Raw genomic sequence first — 23,911 nt, forward strand, 5'->3', positions numbered from 1 at the left:
AACTACTCAAGGATGTCAGGATGTTTCACAAAAATGATCTAAATGAACAAAAAACCGACATACCACAACAAAATGCAATAATGGACAGGAAAACAAATTACCTCTCCTCAGTAAAATACTATAATGAGATGGTAAAAGTAATCCAGCAGATTTTAACAAGTCAGTTTTAAAGGTGCTGTAGAAAACCCACACTATACTGCATCTAGAATTCTGGAAATACAAAATATAAGGCAGTGGAGATACCAGGTTGAGTTCATAAATTTAACTATAGTTTCTTTCAAGTCAAGTATTATTAAGCGGCTGAATCTATAGGCTTAGCACAGCGCTGGCGTCTGTGAGAAACAACAAGAGCTGGATAGCCCTACACAATAAACCAGAGAGTTTGACAAAATGGAGACGAAAATGAATCAGAAGGGGTTCTAAAATCATCAGGTCCCCATTCCTGGCTGGTACAAGAGCATTCAGACCACTCCATTAGGTATCCATTGAACACCTACATCATACCAGATCTTTCTAAATGACCACTGACTTCTAAAGCTCTGCAGAGACAGATATCCAACAACTTCACCACTTTAACTGAGAAAGCATATATCTAACCTACTGAATCGTTTCCAGGAATTGCTAGGGCTCTTGTTGAACTGTTACAGTTTGGGGCAAGAGCATCCTTCTTCCTCTATTCCATTTTCATGGTTTCATCTTGTCTCTTTATTTATCTTAAGTACTACTAAGTTCTTTTAATCTCTCCTTAAAGCTCTTACTTAGAAGGCACAGACAAATTTAAGGCTTGCCAAAATAAATAAACCCTGCATCTAAGCCACACAAGAAAAAAAGACCCAGGCCATCAAAGTTTAATGGCATTTTCAGTACTAATCTCACTGGCGTGGAACCAATGCAATGAAACCAGATTGCATTTTCCCCCCAAAACAACAAATGGTATTAAAACCAAAGCTCCCAATCTTCTCCAAACTTGTGATCGTGGGACTTACTCAATTTGTGCACCAGAGTTTAAAAGCTTGAAGCAAAAGTATGTCCTTTTTATGTTTGTCGGCTCATCATTTGACAGGTAACTTATTCAGAGCGGCAGACACATAGAATTTATCTTCTCCTTCCTACCAGGAAACACTCAGAGAAAACGCAGCCTGTGTAAGAACTCTGTGGTTGTGAGGGAGAGCAAAGAAGTCAGGCACTTACCGAGACCGTGGAGCTGGGCGTGTTTGTCCCATAGCCAGAGGAGGGGAGAGAAGCCAGGGACCAGCGGCGTCCATCAGTCCTATTGAGAAAGGGAGATTAGCTTAGGCTAACACTGGAGTACTGTTACCCCGGAACCCCAGGGAGACCGAGTATTCTCAGTCAAACGATCGACACAAACAGTCAGTGAGGATATGGCAATGCTCAGCAAGGACCAGGGTAAACAAACATTATACAGCAGGTTGACTTTTATTTAAACTGAATCGATACACCCAAACAAGTAGAAAGTGAATGGGTTGATCCATATTATTGATCTCTCACTAACACACTTTGACAAAATGAATACCAGGGATAATTACAATGGTCAGACTCAGCAGATTCAAATGAATAAAAACAGAACGGGAGGAGGAAAACCACTCTTATCTGGAAACTGATAACTGGGGCCATGATCTTTGGAAAGGCCTGAACTCCCAGCATGGTACAAGAGCCTGTGGGGACTTCCACTGCATCCTAAAGACCTTCCGCCTATTATTTTCAAGGGAATAGTTCCACTCAGCACACCTAGGGAAGAAGGGATCAGTGGGCTCATGGCTGGCTCAAGCCTTAAGTGGCAAATAACTTCAGCACTAGGAAAGCGACTGACCTTATGCTCAGAATCTCTTAAGAGTTCCTGCCTTCTGACATGACCTGGCTTTATAAAGCGTTGCAGCAAAAGCCTCTGGCAGGGTTTATGACTATGAAGCCCAGTTCTGGGCAGTGACAGCAGGGGCAGAATGAAAATTCTCCACTAGTGATAGAAGCTAATGCAAAGAGTAGAGCTGTCTGCCCCAGTCATCGAGGCAAAGCTGTGAGGAGTCTTGAAGAGAGCGGTTTCTATCTCCAAATGATGACAGAATGGGTAGCTTCTGGGTTTTGAATTCAGGTCATTACAAGGGCCTCAGAAGAGTTAATGAAGTAGTGGAGATCATACTGTCGCCAAGAGAAGGGGACATAAGAAAGCAAATTTTCTGAAATCTCTGGCCTTCCAGAGAATTTCCAGCAATTTCGAGTAAGACTGTGTCTTCAAAATCACATGACGTTGCAAAGACAAATACATGCACATTTGCCAAGGGGGAAAAATGGAAAAAACACACTTTATAAAGAGCCATAGTGCATTCTTAGATGGAGTATCATACGTAGACTCTGTAATTCATGAGTACATTAATTTACCAAGTGAGAGATAAGAATGGACCAAATTTAGTACAGACATATTCATAATAAGTTGAAGTCAGAGAATTCAACAGCATTAGACTTGAAGTTGAGAAATGTCACAATTAGATGTTCATGTAAAAAACTGACATTTTAGCCTAAATTACATTCAAGGGAAAATATAATCATAGGCTACCATAGATGTTGCCTCTAATAAATGCAAATGGTCCACAAAGACAAAATGCAGAAATTCAAGTGGACAAAGCACAGAAGTACTACAACGTTAAGATTTTAGTAAAATTTACCTGTCATTTCTGTGACCATGATTGAAGTACAATTGAATCAAGTATGTTTTTAAAAAAAGAAGCGAAATAAGATGTTTGTAAATAGATCAGATAAAATGAATGAGGAGAATTAAGCCATACAGTCTTTAAAAATACTTTTAAACAATTGAAAATGTTAAAGATTTAAGAAGAAAATAATTATAATAACATGCATATAAAGACATCTATCAATTAAATAGACACAGATTGACCTTATTTGGCTACTTACGAAAGACTTAAAAACTCATGCCTGTACTTTATAAACACCTCCAATATTTAAAAGTAAAAAAAAAAGGATATGATTTTAAATGAATTATTCAGTCCATTTAATAGCAATTATCAGAAACTAGTCTCTGGAAAGAGTGAGGGACACAATTTCCCCCTCCGTGACTTCGTTTTGTGATTCATTAGCTCTCCTTTCCCTCAGGTATCAATAAACATATTTCAGATGAATGAACAATTTCAAGAAGAGACATGCTCTTATTAGTTCTGAAGCATAAATTACATTTGCTTACTCCAGAAAACACACAACTAGAAAGGTGTTTAAACAAGAATGTGTTCAGTACTCTGTGTAGCCACAGACCAGAAATAAATTGTTTTATAAGGTTCCCTAAGTTGTCCGTGTCTATTTACTCAAATGGAGCACATAGGACCATTGCATTTTCATTACCATGACAACCACACATAAGGAGTTACTATATATGCTATATACAGTACTTACAGAAGAGCATGCCCTTTTTTCAAGAAAGCTATCACACAAGTGCAATTTGGATCCAATAATAATGTTGTCTTTTCTTTGCAGTAGCTATCAATAAAATGTTATCTGAACGCAAGACTACATTCTTGCCAAAACAAGGTTTTTTGAAAAGAGTATTTTCTTTGTGGGTGGAAATATCAATGTTACACTAAATGAAAAAGTAAGAAGGGAAAAACACCTGATGGGAACACAGGATACAAAGAGATTGGCAAAAAAACATCATTACAATACTACTCACAAAACTTCAGATTAATATGGTATGCAAGAAAGAAAGAAGGAAAGTCCCTACATCAACCTGGCTATTATAACTATATAAAGAGGAAGTAGATTTCTTTATTTGTTTAATTGTCATAGTCACCTGGCGTGATACATTTTATATTCTAGCTGGTACTGGAACAAGTTGAATGATACTAATATAATGTAACCAACTAAAGAGTAACTCTGCCCACTGGAACTTGACAACTGTCTGATGATCTGAAACCAGCAGGCAAGTTTGTTCTGGTAATTTGCTTGTGAAAACATATTCCGAGATTTAACCTGGTAAATATCACCTAGGCAACTAGGAGACATCCATGGCGTATTTTCAGGGCTCTATATTTTCAATGAAAGTGAAAGCAAGTTATAATGCAGAAACCTTTGCAACTTGTGGGAAAGGCAGAACAACATTATGATGCCCATCTTAAGACCAAGAAAAGAACCTTAAGGAACTCCACAATGAGATGGATTGTAAATCTATCACAGTTATTAGCAAAGGAAAAATATGTTTCCTTGCTCCAGACCAAATCTGCTATACTACCATGCTCATTTTCATCCTTCTATTTTAACTCAATATTAAAAAATTAACTTGATGATTTTACTCTCAAATATGTATTAGATAGTATGGAAAGCAAGTGTGTGTTGTCCTATTTTCCAGAATAAAATTAAGCTATCACATACAGGGGAAGTCTACTGGGGGAGTGTTATCACACGGCATAAGTAAAATCAGAAAAGATTACTAAGCTTTAACTTTATCCCTGCACCCAAGAATAATTTTTAAAACAGGGCAATCTCTCCTCTGTTGGACTAAATACACAAAATATTAGAATGTGGGAGTCTCAAAATGGCGTTACTTCCTAAAGGCTCAGAGATGCATACCAAATGGAAGGAAATGGAAACCCATGAGTGAAATTTCTGTTTCCTGAATGAAAATCAACTTTAAAATGGAAAAGAAAGACCCCAGATGTTAAATAAAAATATGCCAATTTGAGTTTTCATAGCAAATACAGGGTTCTGCTTACATGAATAAAAGTTTAAATAGATGATCACTCACGTCCTAATCTAAATTAATACTTTTTGAAGAGTGTGGAGGGAGTTCCATCTGGAAATTCATGCAAAATGAACTAGAGGTCTCCTGTGATAATCTTCTGTCACGGTTTATGGTTTATTGTCAAAAATTAACATGCCTGGGGAGTTGTGTATTTTTTTATAGCATAGAAACCAGATTCGTCTGTCCTCCAGTCACCTACTTAATTATTAGATTCTCTTCATTTTTATAAATCTGATAGGATTAAGAGACTATGATTTCTGTCATGTTTAAATGCATGCTGTAATGAGATTTGCCTTTTTCTTACTACTTAAAGTAATTAAATGCATTCGCTTTTTTTAAAGAGCTGTGTTTAAAGACTATGGTGAGTTCTTGTTTATCAATTTTTATAATATTTTCTTTTTCACTTAGAATACTAGCACCATCATGAATTAATAGTCATTGGACAAACACAGGCTTTGTGAGATCAGTTAATTTTCACATTTCTTTACAGTGCTTAAAATGAGGACTAAAAGAATAAAAATTGGAATTGGGGAAAATCAGCGTGTGGGTCTCAAGAAGTTCTTTGGAGAGCACATCTTAATTACTCTTGTGCCCTTCCCGTGGTGGAGGCCCGGCCCCTAACACACGTGGGCATTTACCATATGGTGGGCAATGTGTGATGTTTACAAGGGAAGCTTTCCTGAGAATTCTGGAAATGTGGCAAACAGATCCTTTTCTCTGGATTTAGCAATATAAAACACTAAACAAACAGCTATGAGGACACTGCAGGCTTTGGTAGTTAGTAGCATCATTAAATCTATTTTTTTTAAACCTATCATTGTGTCTTTATTAAGTGCTATTTTAATCTACTTCAAGGTATGGTTAGGTCTCTGAGGAAAATTTAGCAGAGATCTGGGACATTCAGTCCATAAACCAAATTAGTCCTGAATATTCAGAGACCTAGCTGGAGATTTGTTTTCCCTGTGTTTTCCCTGGGCAGAAGAGGACAGGGTAGATTTATATATATATATGAGAGGGAGGACGGAGGCCAGGAAGGTGAAGGTTTGAATATGACAGGGTGGAGGATTAATTCCACACGCAGGACACAGAAGAGGTGCCTGTGTAGAGTCCTCTGACTTGGCAAAACCACAGATGATCCAGAACGGAAAAGTCTTAACATTAGATCACATGCCCACTATCCTTGGAACGACAACCACACTTCTCAACTCAGTGACCCAGATATGAGACATAGATATCTTTGATATTTGGGCTCCATTTCTAACTAGGAAAGGAAGAGATAACATAAACCATCCTATAGTTCACACATGGCTTTATCTCAAGGGGATCACTAAATTGCTGGCTTGATGCTCTCCAGTAAAGGAGCATCTTAGAGTTTATTATTTCTTGTGATCCCAAGAAAGACCATTAAAAAAAATGTATTTCAACGACAACAAAACCAATTGTACCAGGACACACAGATAAATCAAGTCCTTATAATACAAGTTCAGATAATTCAGTAAAAATCTGTTGAGCATCAAGCATGTGCAAGGCACTGCACTATGGAGGCGAGAAAAGATGGAAACAGTCATTTCCTGCCCTCATGGGAGCCCACCATCTAGTTGAAGGATCATGAGAGGTACAGATAACTCTACCATGAGGCAGAAATCATCATTAAAACTGTTATAGCAGGAGTGTTTATAACAAAGTTCTGCAGTTGCCTAAAGCTATCTTTGGCGGGGGAGCTTCAGAGAAAGTCCTACATGATATCAAGGAGCAGGACCTCACAAAGGAGAAGGGGCGGGGCTGGGATTCTCTACATAGCTCTTCATTATTCCACTCACCAAAGGCCCTTACCTTCGTGCAAATGAAAAATGGGCTGAGGCACTGGGGGAGAAATTTCTTGGACTATCTTGAGGGCTATTTCCTGTAGAGAGAAAGAAGAGAAAAATTTACAACATGCTTTTGTATTTTTATCATTATCCACATCCAGAATCTTCTTCTCTTTAGTAATAAGTTTCTGTACACTTTTGTAAAATGTCCATCTCCTGGAAAATGTTTTAGTTTTACTTGAAGCAGGGATTAGGGTGGGGGTGGGGGGCACGTGAGCTCCAGCACAGCTTTCCAAGTGTGCAAGATATATGCATAAACACATCCACCTCCAACACCAACCAGCAGTCTTCCATATATTCAATAATTTAAATAGTTCAGTCCTATGGAATAACAAATACACAGTCATGTGCTGTATAATGAGGTTTCAGTCAACGACAGACCACAGATACAACGGTGGTCCCATAAGATCAGTACCCTATAGCCTAGGTGTGTGGTAGCCTATACCATCTAGGTTTGTGTAAATGCACACATGCTTGTACAGTGACAAAATCGCCTAATGACGCATTTCTCAGAACATATTCCCATTGTTAAGCGGCACATGGCTGTACAACTGTTTTGGTTCTTGCTCTTTCAGATGTTAACATTTCCGACAGCAGGATGGATGGGGAAGTATATGGTTCAACGTGAGGTGGGGGTAGGGGGAGACAGCCTTAGTATTTTTTATTTATGGAAACATTAAAGTCTGAGTTCTTGAAAATAAATCCTCATATTCCAAAGCACACATTTTAAAGGTAGAAATGTCAGAACTAGTCGTAAAACACTGGGAAGAACCCAGCAGTTTGGACCTATTTCTAAAATGACCCAGCTCTATTTCAGCACGGCCAGAGTGGCCCAGCAAACTTAGCCCTCACCAAGACTTCCGTCAATAGTCCCTCTGCGCCTTAGCAGCTGGGCTGTGACTGGCCAGGCAGCCTTTGAAAGCCATAGCCACACAAAGGCTGGCTGGCAGAGGGTGTTTTCCCTGAGTCCTGAGGTGGGTGGAGCCCAGATTGCTCACTATAAGTTGGCAACTTCTTGGGGGCTTGTTACTTTTTCTATTAGAACACTCAACCTGCTGCTGATCACCGAGAAAGCTCGGCAGGCAGCTGGTGCGGGGAAGTTCAGGACACTGCAGACCGCCCTGCCTCCCTCTGCATGTTTCATTAGATGGGCAGAATCGTCAGAGGCCCGGATGGGACTGCAGCTGGTTTAAATAAGGAGGTGAGGCTGCCAACTAATCCCCTATATTCTTGAAACACAGAAAACACGTCAGAAAGATATGTTTAATCCCTAACAGCAAGCCAGTGGCCACATTACTGATTTTGTGGTGGAAGTGACAACTGTAATTAGGCGTAAGGAATACAAGATTGCACGTTAAAGTCAGTACCTAGCTGTAAAGGTAAACAGTTTATCATCGGTGTGCAACTAGCCTAACACATTAAAGAGAATAGGTTTAGTGTTACCTTGAGGACTTCTGGACTGGCTATACCTCTACTGAAATTTTTCAATTAACTTAAGGTTGCAGATTTTATAGTGATGTCTTTCTTCAACAGATGCTATTAACTTTATGACAGACAGCACAATTAAAGCCGTTTAACTGGGAAAAGCTGAGAAGCTTATTTCTTTATGGAGAGAGAATCACGAAGCATTTTTCCCCCTGCTGCAGTGAAATTTATCATGCCTTTGCATCTGTTGTTCCTAGGGCCCCTGGAGAAATGGATTCTGCTTTTGTCATCCAGTCATCTGGGACTCTATTTGTCCATTTAGCTACACAGCTAAATTAAGTTCTTTCGACTTCTCTCAACAGCCTTCATTCCCCCCGCTCCCCTCCCCAACTTAGCTTGTACAACACACTTCATATTCCTTAAAAGGTCTTGATAATTTCAAGATGGCTAACAATTTTGTTTCCTGAAGGGAAACAAATCTAATGCCAGAAATCTTCGTGTAGATTTTGTTTTTGATTTGGAACAAATATTCACTTTGCTCACACTTCATATAGAGCAGACTACTGGTAAATTATTAGGAGAAATGAACAATTAGGAGAGTCAAACAATGGACTGTTTGAAGCCAAGGCATTTTGAGAACAATCCCTATTCCCCGATTCAATTAGAATAAATAATAAGACCAATGAAACATGGCACCAAAGTCTTAGCCCTGTGTTCTTTGTAAAGAGAACACTATATCCGGAGACTTTAATGAGATCAACCAGAACAACTACAGAGAGCTTATTAAATATTTTTAAGAATCTGAAGAAGAGAGAAACAAGGAATTAACTTAAAACCCTTTTCACTTTTAGAGATTTTTATGGGTGGCTCCCAGGAAGCCATGTAACATCTCATAATACATGATGACCCATCACTTCCAGGACGAATGAACAGAGATAGAGATCCGGAGGTATGCTAACTCTGCTCTTAAAAACTCAAGGCTGGGGTCGGCCCTGTGGCCAAGGAGTTAAGTTCATGCGCTCCACTTCAGCGGCCCGGGGTTTCACCGGTTTGGATCCTGGGCGCAGACATGGCACTGCTCATCAGGCCATGCTGAGGCTGCACCCCACATGCCACAAGTGGAAGGACCCACAACTAAAGTATACAACTACGCACCAGGGGCTTTTGGGGAGAAAAAAGGAAAATAAAATCTTAAAAAAAAAAAATAAAATCAAGGCTAGCTTTAATCTTTGGGTTTTGCCTTACCATACTGTGCTGCCTTCCCAGGCCCACCAATTGAAAATACTCCTCATTTTCTCCTCAGCTATTCCTATACTGCTGTAAAACCAAACCTAAATTCCCACATCTTCACCTTCAAGACTTCAAAGCCATCCGCATTATTTCACTAATCACAGATCTTTCTTCTTGTTTCATGTCAGATTGAAGAGCTAAATTGAAAAGCAAACACTCCCCTGCCCCTCGAATCCCCCATTATTACAAAGGCTCTTAAATGTAGTGAGATATTAGAGAAAATGATGGTGGCGTGAACTAGAGTCCCTCATAATACCTCAAGGGCAAGAGACTAATTTGCTTAATTTGAGGGCAGCTCAGCAAGCTTAAGGTAAGAGAAGAAATGGATGGATTTCAGGAAGGGGACAGAAACAAGCCAGACATGGAGGGGTGATGCAGGAGAGACAGGCTCTCCAGAAGCAGGGAATTCAGACTGGTAGAGCCAATGCACTGTGAACTCCATGTACTGGTGCCAACTAGTGGGAGGCCTTAGGGGTGCTTGGAGGGGAGAGAGATGTTGAGATTTTAACCTGGCCTGAGTGTGCTGGGTGGACAGAGGAGTGGCCGAGGAGGAGGAGCTAGATTAGGACGTGGAAAGCCAACAGAAAAGATATTTTGGTGAGCAAACCAAATATAATTGGTGACAGATTAGAAACAAGTGACGAAAGAGATTACAGACTAAAAGTGATAATGTGGGTGGATTGGAGAATGACTGCCTCACTAACAGGGAATTTGGAGAGACAAGTGGGGTGGGAGTGATAGCAGAGGAAAAGGGCAGATGAGTATTTGGTAGATTTTTGTGTCATTTATTACAGAATTCCTCAATCTTCCTTAGGGGAGAAATTATAAGATTAGCAGATGAGACAGTAGAAGTCAATCTCTGAAGTCTTTGTTCTTATTTGAAATAAAAATTGATTTCTATGTTATCTACTTGGTCTCTGAAGACTTAGGGATACTATTTGGTTGTACAGTGATCGAAATACTGCTAATCTAAAATAGATCAAATTATAAAGCACAACTTACACATTCTTAACTCAGAGATGAGGACCAGATTGCTGCGGACATGCACAGCGCTTCCCCAGGATGAGAAAGCAAGATGGACTGAAACCAGCGTCCTACACATGACCTTCACTCCTCGCAGCACTGCTCTCTGAATTCATCCACCCATCTGCAAAGCAATACCTGAGAGACTGTCAAATGAAAACTGGTGCCAGTTAATTCTCTGCCCATATGTGCAGCACTGGCTTATAACTCCAGTCCTGCTGCTCTCGGGGACTGGCTGGCTCTTGGATGTTTGAGTGCTAGGACACTTTAGAGACTGCTGCTATCGCTGCTGATGTTTCTGACCTGGTAAAGTAAACCCTAGTAGCGGTCAGGCACTGGGTAGGTAATTAACTCCACAACCCTCAAGGGGAACGAGCATGGCTAATACGCAAGCAGTTTATCAAAACGGTACTTCACCTAATGGCGCTGCACAGGGTGCCACATTTTAGAAGCTGTTATTGTTAAGAAAGTGATTTCTAGATTAATTAAATTGTTTGATTGCTTTGTAATTAGGTTGGAGAAGTCCTGTGTCTTCACTACAGAGAAACAAGCTGCAAATCTTTTGAAAAGGCATATGCTATACCCACTATAGATTATTAATGTATTTTTAATAGCTGTCTGTTCACAAAATGATAGTTTCTGGGTGCCTTGATTGTCTATCAGGACTGAGGGAATCCAAGACTTAATGATAACTGCCATTTGAAACTCCTGGTGGATCAAGAGTGAGCCCCCATCTGAATCCTTGCTGTCATTACTTGATGATCTGCTGAAACGAGTTGTGACGTTTTACAACAGAACCATCAGTGCTGTGTTTCTTATTGCTTTGTGGGAGATTCTCAGCAACACACTGGCTCTGCTTAAAAACTTTAAGACCAAACTTTAAAGAATCAAACCTAGGATCTCCCTGCAAGACAAATGCCAGCAGATAAAGTTGGCACTGGAACATTACGCAGGAACCTCAAGCTCAGTGAACTTTGAAAACTAATAGTCCAAATCACCTAAGAAGTTTGAGCCTGTCCTTCCAGACCCAGCTGATGCAAGAAGAGAGTTAGAAATCTTCCTCTCACTTAGACAGCTGTCTCAGAAACTGGCTCTTCTCCAGGTGTAATCACAGACTATTAACTAAACCTGGGCAGCTGTTTGGACTCTAAGTGGACACAGAAAAACCTTGATGGGCCTCCAGTGGAATTGCCTCTGGGTAAGCTGTGAAGTGTTCACCGCGGGTCAATGAACAGAAACAGACACACATGCCTGGGTTTTCAAGCAAAGAGAGGATTATACACATGAACCAAGGCTTTCATCTGAGCCTCTTTGAGTTTTCCCTGTCCCCGCCATACTGATCCTTTTATGGTCAGCACCACTCCTCACTGCCACCTGGCAGATTAATTCCTTCCACAAATATTTATTGACCCTCCACTCCATAGAGGGGTAGGATGTGATTTATATTTTTTGGTTTTTTTTTGAGGAAGACTAGCCCCGAGCAAACTGCTGCCAATCCTCCTCTTTTTGCTGGGGAAGACTGGCCCTGAGCTAACATCGGTGCCCAGCTTCCTCTACTTTATATGTGGGACGCCTACCACAGCATGGCGTGCCAAGCAGTGTCACGTCCCCACCCAGGATCCGAACCGGTGAACCCCGGGCCGCCAAAGTGGAATGTGCGCACTTAACCACTGTGCCACGGGGCTGGCCCTGATTTACATTTTAGAAAGCCCCTCTATCTGTTCTCTGGCCGATGGGCTGTGAGCAGGCAAGAGGGGCATAGGGAGATGAGTCAGGAGGCTCCCAGTGCAGATGCGGTAAGGAGTGACGGCACTTGGACAGGGAAACTATAGATCTCAGGCACGTCCTGGCAGTAGAACCACCAGGATTTGCTGAAAAAGTGGATTGAGTGGAATGATGGGAGAAAGAGAGCAAACAAGATGATCCTAGATTTTAGGACTAAGCTAATGGGTAGGTGGTGGCATTAACTGAGATGGGAAGACTGACAGAGGATACGGCTTGGGAGCATGAGAGGGAATTAAGAGCAAAACTTAGATACCTGGGTAGGCTTTAGGGCTCTTTATTTAGGGAGGTACTGCCTAAAATAATTTCAAATATATTAAAATGTGCTCATATTCCACATTCTATGCAACTATTTATAATAATGTTACATTTAGTTGCAGTTCTCATACAAGACATTTATATTAATTAAATATTTAAAAATTGTTTTTTAATTGTACTTTAGAGCAAGTGACATTTTTCTAGCTCACACTGTTTAATGCCTAACAGATTTAATAGCCCTGATCTGTTTTAGACATTCAAACCAGTCCACAGTGCTAGTGAAATGTTTGTGAGAAGGAAACTTCTAGAAGCTAAATATTGAGGTTTGAGTGATAATAATTTCAATCATTCTGTCTCCTGTCACCATAGATAAAATTGAGTGGAATACAACAACATGTGTACTATATTCCATTTCTTTCTTTCTCCCACTAACTTATCATTTTAAATGCTGGTGAGGAATAAACTCTGGTTATATGAATAGACACACAAAAAGCATATCTTGAATTCTCAGTGCCTAACCTAGTCCCTGTTATATAGTAAACTAAAAATGTATTGTTTTTTTCCTAACTCAATAATTATGTGTTAAGTCCTTTTTCTGCACAGAGCTTCGAGCTACCTGCTAGAACAGATAAAGCACATGAACAAGACCCAAAGAGTTAAGTCTGCTGACAGAATGAGATCTGTACATTGCCAACTCTAGACTCATCTTACAAAACCAATTCTGGATCCGTATTCATGTGAAAAGGAAATTTTCTTAAACCAAAGCCCTTAAGTGTATCAAAATTACTGTCTGAAAACAAACTGTCAATGATGATACCATATAGAGAATGTACCGTGTCACAACAGACTCAAGTGTGCATGGGATGCTTTCTAAGGAGTGACTGATGAGGTTACAGGGTGGAAAACATGTAGGGAGTAGAAGAGAGATCCAATAACAGGTCAATTTCTATGTCATGAGACTCTCACAGATGCCTCTGGTCTCCGTTTCATGAAGCTGTTCCTCTGGAATTTGTGTACTGTATTTGAAATGCTGTGGCATTGACATGAATCCCTCGGAGATATGTTATAATGGGTTCTTGAGAATGTTTTAGCTTTTCATTGACCCTTCCTTATTTCTCTGAATCGATGTCACATCTCAAGGTGATCCTGAGTAAAGACTGGTGAATGTCAAGATGGATGAAGAAAGTTGATTTTCAGTTGGGTGCTTTCCTCCCATCTACAGTAATTCATCTTCCCAGCAATAGAGAAGAGATTACTTTAGGCTTTGTTTCAACTTACCGAGCAGCATTTGTAAGGTCAAGGAAGGGGAGATAAGAACATAGCCAGTGTAACAGATATTCCTAAATTTCATGCAATTTTATGAAATGGTGCATTCTATTAATCTTAGATAATTAATTAGTCTCTGAATCTGGAAAAAAGAGTGAGTTAAACAATGTAACCTAAGGTGTGCATATTATTTTTTCCCTATCTTACATGAAGGCATTTCAATTCTTTAACATAATTAGATACAAAAAATTTCCCTTTTTACTTAGAAGAGGAGTGGCTGCTCTCAGGAAATTGGTTCTTCTCCAATTGTTGGCTTCAATTGCTGACTAATTTCTGGTCAAAGAGGAAGTATTTAAATGAAATGCGGCATATCCATATAACTTGCTAAATGTAATCTAAAGGTATTCTCTATTATAGACCCCTTCCTTTCAGCTCCTCTTAGTTAAAAAATAAATACTAAATTTAAGACGGTTGCATTTAACAAATGCTAAATGTTCCTTTGGCTTCTGGAATTCTATCTGAAAGAAGAAAAATACCTGTACGCATTTTTTTCTTTTAATAGTTAATCATTTTTCAGTTTCGAACTCCAGAAATATGTTCAGACTTAAAGGAATCAAGGACATTCAATTCCATTGCTTCATAACAAAATAATATGTAATGTGCCAAGTACCTAACAAATCAGAATTCCGACTTTCAGTTCCCATAAACCACACAGATCTTGGAAATCCCCATGGCTGGAGACTTTCTCCTCTAATGTTTTTCTCTCACTCTCCTATTCCATTTCATTAGATCGATGAACAGTTCTCAATCTGGGGTCCATAGGGGAATCACTTGGGAAGCTTTAAAAATGCTGATGTCCAGGTTCTACGCCACCTCTTTTCAATGAAGTGATTCTAACATGCTGCCAGGGTCGAGAACAATGACCTCAGAATGTCCCTTTTATACATTCACCTCACTCTAACCTCCAAGTATTCTCAAAACAGGATTAGGACCTGAAATTCCTTCCCTATCAACCCCAAAAAACAGCATCCTACCATGTCAACACTCTGGAAATTCCAGCTGCCTACAGGTGCCCTCTCAGGTTAATCATGAAAATTAGTAACGTCCCCCACCCAACTTCCACTGCTGCTCTCCTCTAAACTCACTCAATTATTTCCACAATTTCTCCCTTCCTCTAAAACAGGAACATCCCCCAAGCTAAACTGTCTATCATTCCTACTTTCCTGGGCTAAGATTAAAAGTCTCTATAAAAGGAAAACATAGCAAAGAAATCATAACCTTGTGTACACTTTACTATCAACTTTAGTCATTTGATTGTTCAAATCAGTTTTCATTTCAATCAGTACCTAACAGTACATGACTGAGATATTTGACTTAAATCTGCACAATCTCATGCTTTCATTTTTTCACAGGCAGAATGGGGGATTAATTGGTTCATGAATTATTAGAACACTTAAAATTGTTAGGACAATTAAAATCAAGGCATGGGGTCTTAATTCAACAAGTGATTATTGGAAGCAAAAACAAGATCACTCTAATTAGTCTAATCATTCCTCCTTGCAGAAAACATGATTTACCCTTATCCATGATAGAGACGTGTCCACTCAGGGCCTTACTCAGTTTATGTTCTCTACAAGTGTCCATGATCTTTTTAGCATAAACTCCTAAGCAATTGTTGGGTGGAGTGAGGGGAGCTTGTTTCAAACCACATGCAACCCTGAGATTCTGTATGCACCAGTATCAACCTTCAGAGAATCACTAACCTAAAGAGCCACAGTTATTAATTACAACATGTTGAACCCTTCAAGTATGTTGGGGTGTACTGAGGCAGGAAAAAGGTTGTGATTACTCTCTTAAAGAGTATGACAGGGTCTTTAAGGCCTTCTTTGCATGAAAAATTAGGTATATAACTGGCATATATTTTGGCATATTTAATCATTTGACAAATAATTATTTTACGTAAACGTAAGACCTGAAACTCTACAACTATTAGAAGAAAGCACAGGAAATAAGCTCCTTGATATGGGTCTTGGTAATGATTTTTTGGATATGGCACTAAAAGCACAAGCAACAAAAGCCAAAATAAATAAGTGGGACTGCATCAAACTAAAGTTTCTATACAGAAAAGAACCAATCAACAACATGAAAAGGCGACCTATAGAAGGGGAGAAAACGTTTTCAAACCATGTATCTGATAAGGGGTTAACACCCAAACTGTATAAGGAACTCATACAACTCAATAGCCAAAAAAAAAAAAAAAAAAAAAAGGGATTAAAAAAATGGGCAAAGAACTTGAATAGGCATTTTTCTGAAGACACAGAAATGGCCAAAAGATACATGAAAAGATGCTTGGCATCACTAATCAGGGAAATGCAAATTAAAACCACAATGAGATATCACCTCACCCCTAGAACGACTAGGTTATAATGACTATTACCAAAAAGACAAGAGACAATAAGTGATGGAGAGGATGTGAAGAAAAGGGAACACTTGTACACTGCTGGTGGGAACATAAATTGGTTCAGCCACTACGGAAAACTATGGAGGTTCCTCAAAAAATTAAGAATAGAACTACCATATGATCCAGCAATTCCACTGCTGGGTATTTATCCTTAGAAAATGAAATCACTATTTTGAAAAGATATCTGCACCCCGACATTCACTGCACTATTATTTACGATAGCTAAGACATGGAAACAACCTAAGTGTCCATTGACAGGGGAATGGATAAAGAAAATGTGAGATATATATATATACAAACGTCATTAAAAAGGAGATCCTGCCTATTGTGACAACATAGCGAGGGCATTATGCTAAATGAAATAAGCCAGATGGAGAAACACAAATACTGCATGTTCTCACTTACATGTGAAATCTAAAAAACCCCAAACTCAGAGAAATAGAGAGCAGAATGATGGGGCTGAACCCAGGGGCTGAGGGTGGAGGAAATGGGGAAATGTTGGTCAAAAGGTACAAATTTCTAGGTATGAGACGAATAAGTTTTGGTTATGTAATATACAGCATGGTGCCTATAATTAACAGTACTGTATCATATACTTGAAATTTGTTAAGAGAGTAAATCTTAAATGTTATCACCACACACACACACACACACACACACACACACACACAGAGGTAACTATGTGAAGGGATGGAGGTGTTAACTAACCTTATAGTGGTAATCATTTCACAATATATACATGTATCAAACCATCATACTGTACACCCTAAACTTACACATCTTATATGTCAATATCTCAACAAAGTTTGGGGGAAAAAAAGAGTCAACATATGCTGGGCACTTTGTTAGACTCATTAAGTCAAAGATAAGTGATATTTGGGGCTTCCTTGAAATGATGTTGGCAGTGACAATGGATGAAATGGAATACTGGCAATTCTGGAGACTGTGTTTAAGCTAGAGTTTCGTATTCTGAGAATACTCAAGGGGTTGGAAATGGTCAATCACTTTGGGAGTCAGGACAGCTGAAGTCAGACTGGTGTTTAGCAGTTGGACAGGAAAGTACTGCCACAATTTCCTCCTTTTTGGCTACCATGTAGCAGACCCTTGGTCGCCTTTGGAGAAAGCTGGATGAATCAGACCACCTCTGACCACAATGCTCTTACCACGGTGCAGGAAAAAATGACCCAACCAATCATAATGGGATACTGTGCTAATGGTGGTATACATAACGCGAGGAAGCCAGGAATTCAGAAGAGAGAGGAACGGATGGCTGCACAGAGATGACCTCTGAACTGAATCTTGAAGGAAAGTGGTAGACGAAAAAGTGAAAGGTAAGGAGACTTCTGAGGCAGAGGAAACTGAACAAGCAAAAGGACAGAGTCCTAAAAGTGTACAGCATATTTTTAAACTTTTTATCAGAAAAACATTTATATACATGGTACAAAAATTCAAATAGTTCAAGGAGGTATACAATAAAGGCTAAAAATCTCTCTCAACCTCTAACTCTCATTCATTGATTCATTGGAACACTTATGAACTCAAATGTGCCAGGCACTGCAACGAGCCTTGGGCCACCATGCCCCCTCCTCACTCCCAGTTCCACTCTTCAGATGTAACCTCTTTTTATAGGATACAGATTTATCCAAAAACACATACAGACGTACAACCATGTACTGTGTATCGTAAAAAATTCCCCAAATAATACCATGCCATATATAGTGATTTATTGATATATATATAAATTTCTATACTTGCTGTTTTTTTCTTAATAATCTATCTATGACTTTCTATATCAGCCCATCTAATGTCTGCTAACATCTTTAGCACCAAATAAAGTTTCAACATGTCTTGTATCATAATTTAGTCTTCTATTAATGGACATTTAAACTGGTTTCAGCATTCGGATGGGTCAATGACTATTCTGAATACTTAAGTGATTATATCCAAAAGCTAAATTCCTAGAAGCAGAACTGCTGGGTCCAAGAGAGGGCTCCTCTTCACGTTGGTGCATCCAGCCAGGCTGCTCTCCAGAGACACTGCGCTGACCTATCCTCTCACTGGGGCACGCAGAGCGCCATCTCCCCTCCGTCTTGCCAATACCGAATGTTTTCAGGTTTTGGTGGCATCACATTATTTTGACACGCATTTCTTTAGATTATGAGTGAAGCTAAGCATCTTTTAATATGTTAACTATTTGTGTTTCTTTTGGTACAAACTACCTGGTTTGTACTTTATTTCTCTGAGCTGCTGTTAGTCTTCTTTTTTTACTCATTTGTTGCTTTATTTTTGTATTTTGCATATTGAGGCAATTCTGTCAACACATTGAAGATGCTTTTCACCCATTTGAGCTTATCTTTTCATGTTGCTAATGGTAACTTTTCTACAGAGGAATTTTTATATAATCAAATTTATCAACTTTTTTTTTATGGCTTTTAGGCTTTGTATTGTTTGGAAAGGCTTTCTCCCTTCCCAAATTATTTTCTAAATACAACCATATTTTCTTCTAGTACTTTTATGGTTTATTTTTAATTAAATTTTTTCTGTATCTAAATGGAATTTAGTTGGTGTAAGGAGTGAGATGGCTATTCAGTTCACTTTTTTTCCAAATGGCTAATCAAATGATTCAAGACTTTTTATTGGCTCTAATAATCTGTATTTTCCTCACTGATTTAAGCAGGCACATTGAAGGAATGCCAAGTAATTGGATGCCATAGATGGGGAGTTGGGGGAAATTAGGGCAGGGCAGTGAATGGTGGGGAGCACAGAGAATGGAGGAAGACCAAATTAGAAAAATCCGAGGTCCCTTTGAAACTATCCTTTAGAGCAGTATTCCAGGTGATTCTTCACCTGGTGGGACCCTGGGGTCCCTATTTCCTATTTTTATCAAGTGCCCCAGGTAACTCTTAGACACACTCGAGTTTCAGAATCCTAGCTTCAGTACAGTGATTCTTAACCTTAGCTTCATATTAAAATAGCCTAGAGAACTTAAAAAAAAAGCCCAATGACCAAGTTACACTTCAGTCCAATTAAATCAGAATGGGGATTGGAGTTGGGGCAGGATCAGTCACGTTTTCAAAGCTTCCCAGGTGATTCCAATGTGCAATCAAGTTTGAGAAACACTGCTTTAGATTCTGCTCAAGAAAGCGAATTTTACAGATGGAGTTGTTCTCTAACCTTATTATTATGTATCAAAATCCCCTGGGGAGCTTTGAAAACAATATATACTGATGCCAGGCCAGGCATGTGATGTTTCTGATTTCACTGGTCTGGCACCTGGGATGTTTCTCCCCCACACCCAAGTACCTTAAAGAGTTCATTGATGTTGCACACCTGGGTATCTTTTAAGCTCCACAGGTGATTCTAACGTGCAGCCAGGCTTTAGAGCCTACAGTGCAGTAATTCTCAAACCGGAGAGTGCATGAGAACTACCTCGAAGATTTGTTAGACCACAGACCACTGGGCACCACCCCCACTGTTACTCAGTTAGTAGGTATGGGTTGGGGCCTGAGAGTTTGTATTTCTAACTAGTCCTCTGGTGCTGGGGCTGCTGGTCTGGGGATCACACTTTGGGAAGCACTACACTCGTGTATGTCATGACAAACCATGGAACACTTTTCGTTAGTTAAAAGACAAAATTAAGTTCATGTCTTTAAAAAAAAACAATAGCTTCCATGTAGAAGAGAGATTTGATGGAGTGGGCAGAGGCAATGAGAGCACGCAGAGAGAAAAGGCCCGGTTCTCATTCTACCGCAAAACCTGAACCAGTGGCTGGGCAGAGGGGCCAGGTGTGACACACATTTCAGAGAGGAAGTAAGACTGAGCAGGGAGGATGCAACAAAAGATGAGGCTGAGAGGGTGTGCGCTCGGGTGAACAGGGGGATGATGTTGCCAATAACTGAGAATAAAGAAAACTGGTGATGATAAACGTGGAACTGGACGACAGTTGGATTTGAGGCACTGGTGGGACACATTCATGGAGAAAGCTCGAGTAAATAGAAACACGCATCTGTGTGCAGGAGCGATGTCCAGGCCCAAGATAAAGCTGCGAGAAAAGGCACACGCGTAAAGCAGAAGACCTTCGTCAAAGAGCACTCGCCACAAGTAAATGGGTGACAGAAGAGGTAACCCAAGGGATCTCAACAGGTAAAATGGATGAGGAAACAAAAAGGAGCCAACAAGAAGGACGGAAATACAGAAAAAAAGTATCATAGAAAGCAAGGGAAGAGAAATATTCCAGAAGTAGGAAATGGTTCCTGGTATCAAATCCTGCAGAGTGCTCAGGAGGAATATTATTATTTTACAAAAAAGTCACTGGATTTGACCACTGAGCGGTCACGGTTTTGGGGACCAGTAGGACAGGAAGCAGTGTCCGCCTGAGTACATCTGAGTGGATCTCAGCCCAGTAGGACCTGAATACCAAGGCACTGGAGTAGGAATTGCCCGCTCTGTTGTACCAAGACATACAGTACAGATAATGAAGAACATCATCTACCTTTGGTTATTAATCGAACCAAGTTGTAATTTTAAAAGTAAGAAGTTTCAAATCTAATATTAAAAATGTGCCATCAGGTGGAAAACGGATGAGGTAACGCCTGAGGGGTTGGCCTTCATATTTTATGATATGAAGCTATAGCAGAACAAAACTGTTTCCTCTAAAGCACACAGGGTTTACAATTTTTGAATCTTAACACAAAACAATTTTATTTAGAATATTTTTAATTAACATCTTTTACTAAAAAATAGAGGAAAAAATTCTGCTAAATAATTTTGTAATGTTTTCCACCAACAGCAATGAACTCAGACCAAAAAGAAAAAATAGACATTTTAATGCATAAAAAACACTGCAGTCTTCACTCGGATCCTACGCTCCCCTCGGGCAGACGCATGCTTTTCTAGGTGACTTTAGGTAGAAGTTCTCAGCACGTGCCCATCACCACCATGGGGCTGACTAAGGATAAATTAGACAGAGGGGATAACTTCAGAACTGCTACTAATATTGGAAAATGCTCAACATAAAAACTTCAATTGCTTTAAACTGGAGGCAGATGGTGAGGGTAGAAGCAATATGCACATGAGATTTTGCTGGAGAAACGTTTAAAATCCATAGAAAAGGAACTGCTCACTTTTAAAATGACTTTTAAAAACCTGATTCTAAAGGTAACACATACTCATGGTGGGGGACTGGGGAAACAAATTGTAAAAATGAAGTCGGTGATCCTACTAATGGAACGTTGTGGTGTCTTTAGCCGGTTTTTGATAGTGTGTACATGTGTATACAAATGTACTTTTAAAGAGGGTCATCAACCATATTCAGTTTTTACATCCTGCTCTTTATAATTAGGTTGTAATTATAATTTTCCTATGCTATCAAATATTTTTTAAGTGTGATGATTTTTTAATGCTACAAATTAATCATTATACTGATGGATTACAATTTAGGCATCACTCTTCTTAGGATATAATGTTTAGGTTGTTTCAATTTTTGTAATATTATAAATATGCTGCAATTACATCCTGAAATATGTATTTCTGAGGACTACTTTTCTGCTTTTCCTTAAATTATATATATTTTTTAAAATTTTTTATCAAGTTAATGATAGGTTACAATCTTGTGAAATTTCAGTTGTATATTATTGTCTGTCAGTCGTGTTGTAGGTGCAACCCTTCACTCTTTGTGCCCATCCCCCACCCCCCCTTTCCCCTGGTAGCCACTAATCTGTTCTCTTTGTCCACAGGTTTAAAGTCCTCATATGAGTGGAGTCATACAGAGATTGTCCTTTTCTATCTGGCTTATTTCACTTAACATAATTCCCTCAAGGTCCATCCATGTTGTTGCAAATGGGACGATTTTGTTCTTTTTTACCGCTGAGTAGTATTCCATTGTAGATATATACCACGTCTTCTTTATCCAATCATCAGTTGATGGACACTTAAGTGCAAATAATAGTTCAAGTGCTATGAACTATTTTTAGGGTTCCTGACTTAAAATATCACTCTGCTTTCTAAAAAGATTGTAAATTTACATTAATGTACTAAGAATACCCATCTCACTATACCAGTCACTAGAAATGATTATTACCATGTGTATTTTTAATATTTGAAAATCAGGTGAAAACTGATATTTCATTATTTTGATTTGCATTTATTTGATTAGTGAGAGACTGAACTTTTTGTTTGTTTACTTGTCATTTCTATTTCTTTTGTGAGCTGGACATATTCTTTGCCTATGTATTTAGTGGGGCATTAGAATTTTTTCTAACATTCATCTAAAAAAGCTCTTTATGACAATATTAAACTTCTGCCAATTATATTTGTTACAGATATTTTCTCAGTTATCTGATAGTGTTTTAATTTTATGCTTTTTTAAGTTATGGAATTTTAAACTCTTAATATACTCATATTATCAAGTTTTTCCTTAGCATTTTCTTCCACTTTTTCATGGTCAGAAAATATTTCCCCATCCTAAACATATTAAATATTCAACTTACATATTAATTTTAGTTTTTAGGATTTAATTTTACAGGTAATTTAAAATCCATACAAAAGTCATTTTGGTATCTAGTATGAAAGAAGCTTACCTCGCATATTTTCATGTAGATAGCCAATTTTCCCACTACCATTTGCTGAGGAAACTCTTTCTCAGTGGTGTGTGAAGTTTCCCTCATCATATCGTCATCAGTCCGTGTCAACTTTTATTTCACGTGTGAACGACTGCTCACGTTGTTATCACTCTATGATGTGTGTTAATCTCAGGTAGTCTGGTCTGACTGACTGAATTCACTTGGCCAATTGTAACTACTCAGTTTTCCAGGTGTACTCCAGAGTCATTATGTCAAGATACCACAGTGACCATTTGTCATTTTTATGGTCACCTAGTAGCTTCTGAGCAGCCTCCCTACAGAAGAGGAATTTCTCACATCGGGAGACCTGCTCCCCAAGGTTGATGCCACCACCCACTTTTCCAGCTTTCCTTGCAATTAGAGCAGGAGTGAGTCTTTGCCAATTAAGTATAAATTCAACTTTGGCATGAAAGAAGGCAATATGAGGAAGCAGGTGCCAAAGGAATCAATTTTGGTGGCAAAAGTGGTGGCAGAGGCATCCGTTTAGGGGGGCAAAATCGTAGAGTTTCTGCAATCTAGGGATCAGGGGCAGCAGTAGCCAGGACTTGCTCTGGCACACTGCCATGTTGTGGTGTGGGTGGTTTTCCAGTCTCTGTGGCCTTCAGTGCCGACTCTTGGGTCCTCCCGAAAATTCTGTGAGCTACCTAATACACTAATAAGTCCCTGCTCTGCTTAAACTAGACAGAGTGAATGCCATGCTTGCTATGGAAGGAAACAAGTTATACACACACACACACACTCATGAGGATTTTGATTAGAATTGCTTTAGAACTGTAATTTAATTTGGAAAAATTATAAGATTTAGCCTTTTCTCCAATGAATATGACATGTATTTTCATTATTCAAAAATAGTTTAGCTTTCAAATAAAGTTCTGTTGTTTTTTCATGGCAGTCTCTTTCAACACTCTTTCTGGTTACTTCGAAGGTGTGGTGTTTTATGCCCTGTTTTTTTGGAGGGTGGAGGAGATGTGGGAAAAGAGTGGAAGGCTATGATAATTTGATTCCCTTCTTTTATTAGCATTTCTAACTGATTACAGCTGATGATATACAATAATACTAATTTCTATATATTCATCTGGTACACAACCTACTTAATGAATGTTTTTATTAATTTTAACACTTACACATTTCATTCTCTTAGATATTCTAGGTTCTT

General features: G+C 39.1%; 1 protein-coding gene across 14 annotated transcripts in view; it reads right to left on the reverse strand.

Moving 5' to 3' along the window:
- The window catches only part of MAST4 (microtubule associated serine/threonine kinase family member 4), a 575,525-nt gene that overhangs the window by 69,193 nt on the left and 482,421 nt on the right, over nt 1-23,911 (reverse strand). For all 14 annotated transcript variants that reach the window (XM_070519562.1, XM_070519559.1, XM_070519558.1 and 11 more), the window contains 2 exons: nt 6,596-6,665; nt 1,192-1,270 (listed from right to left, as the gene is read on the reverse strand). In XM_070519562.1, the coding sequence (XP_070375663.1) occupies nt 1,192-1,270; nt 6,596-6,665 (149 nt within the window). The remainder of the gene's footprint in view (nt 1-1,191; nt 1,271-6,595; nt 6,666-23,911) is intronic.

Source organism: Equus asinus, chromosome 10, assembly GCF_041296235.1.
Source record: "Equus asinus isolate D_3611 breed Donkey chromosome 10, EquAss-T2T_v2, whole genome shotgun sequence".
In the NCBI taxonomy this organism is placed as follows: Eukaryota; Metazoa; Chordata; class Mammalia; order Perissodactyla; family Equidae; genus Equus; species Equus asinus.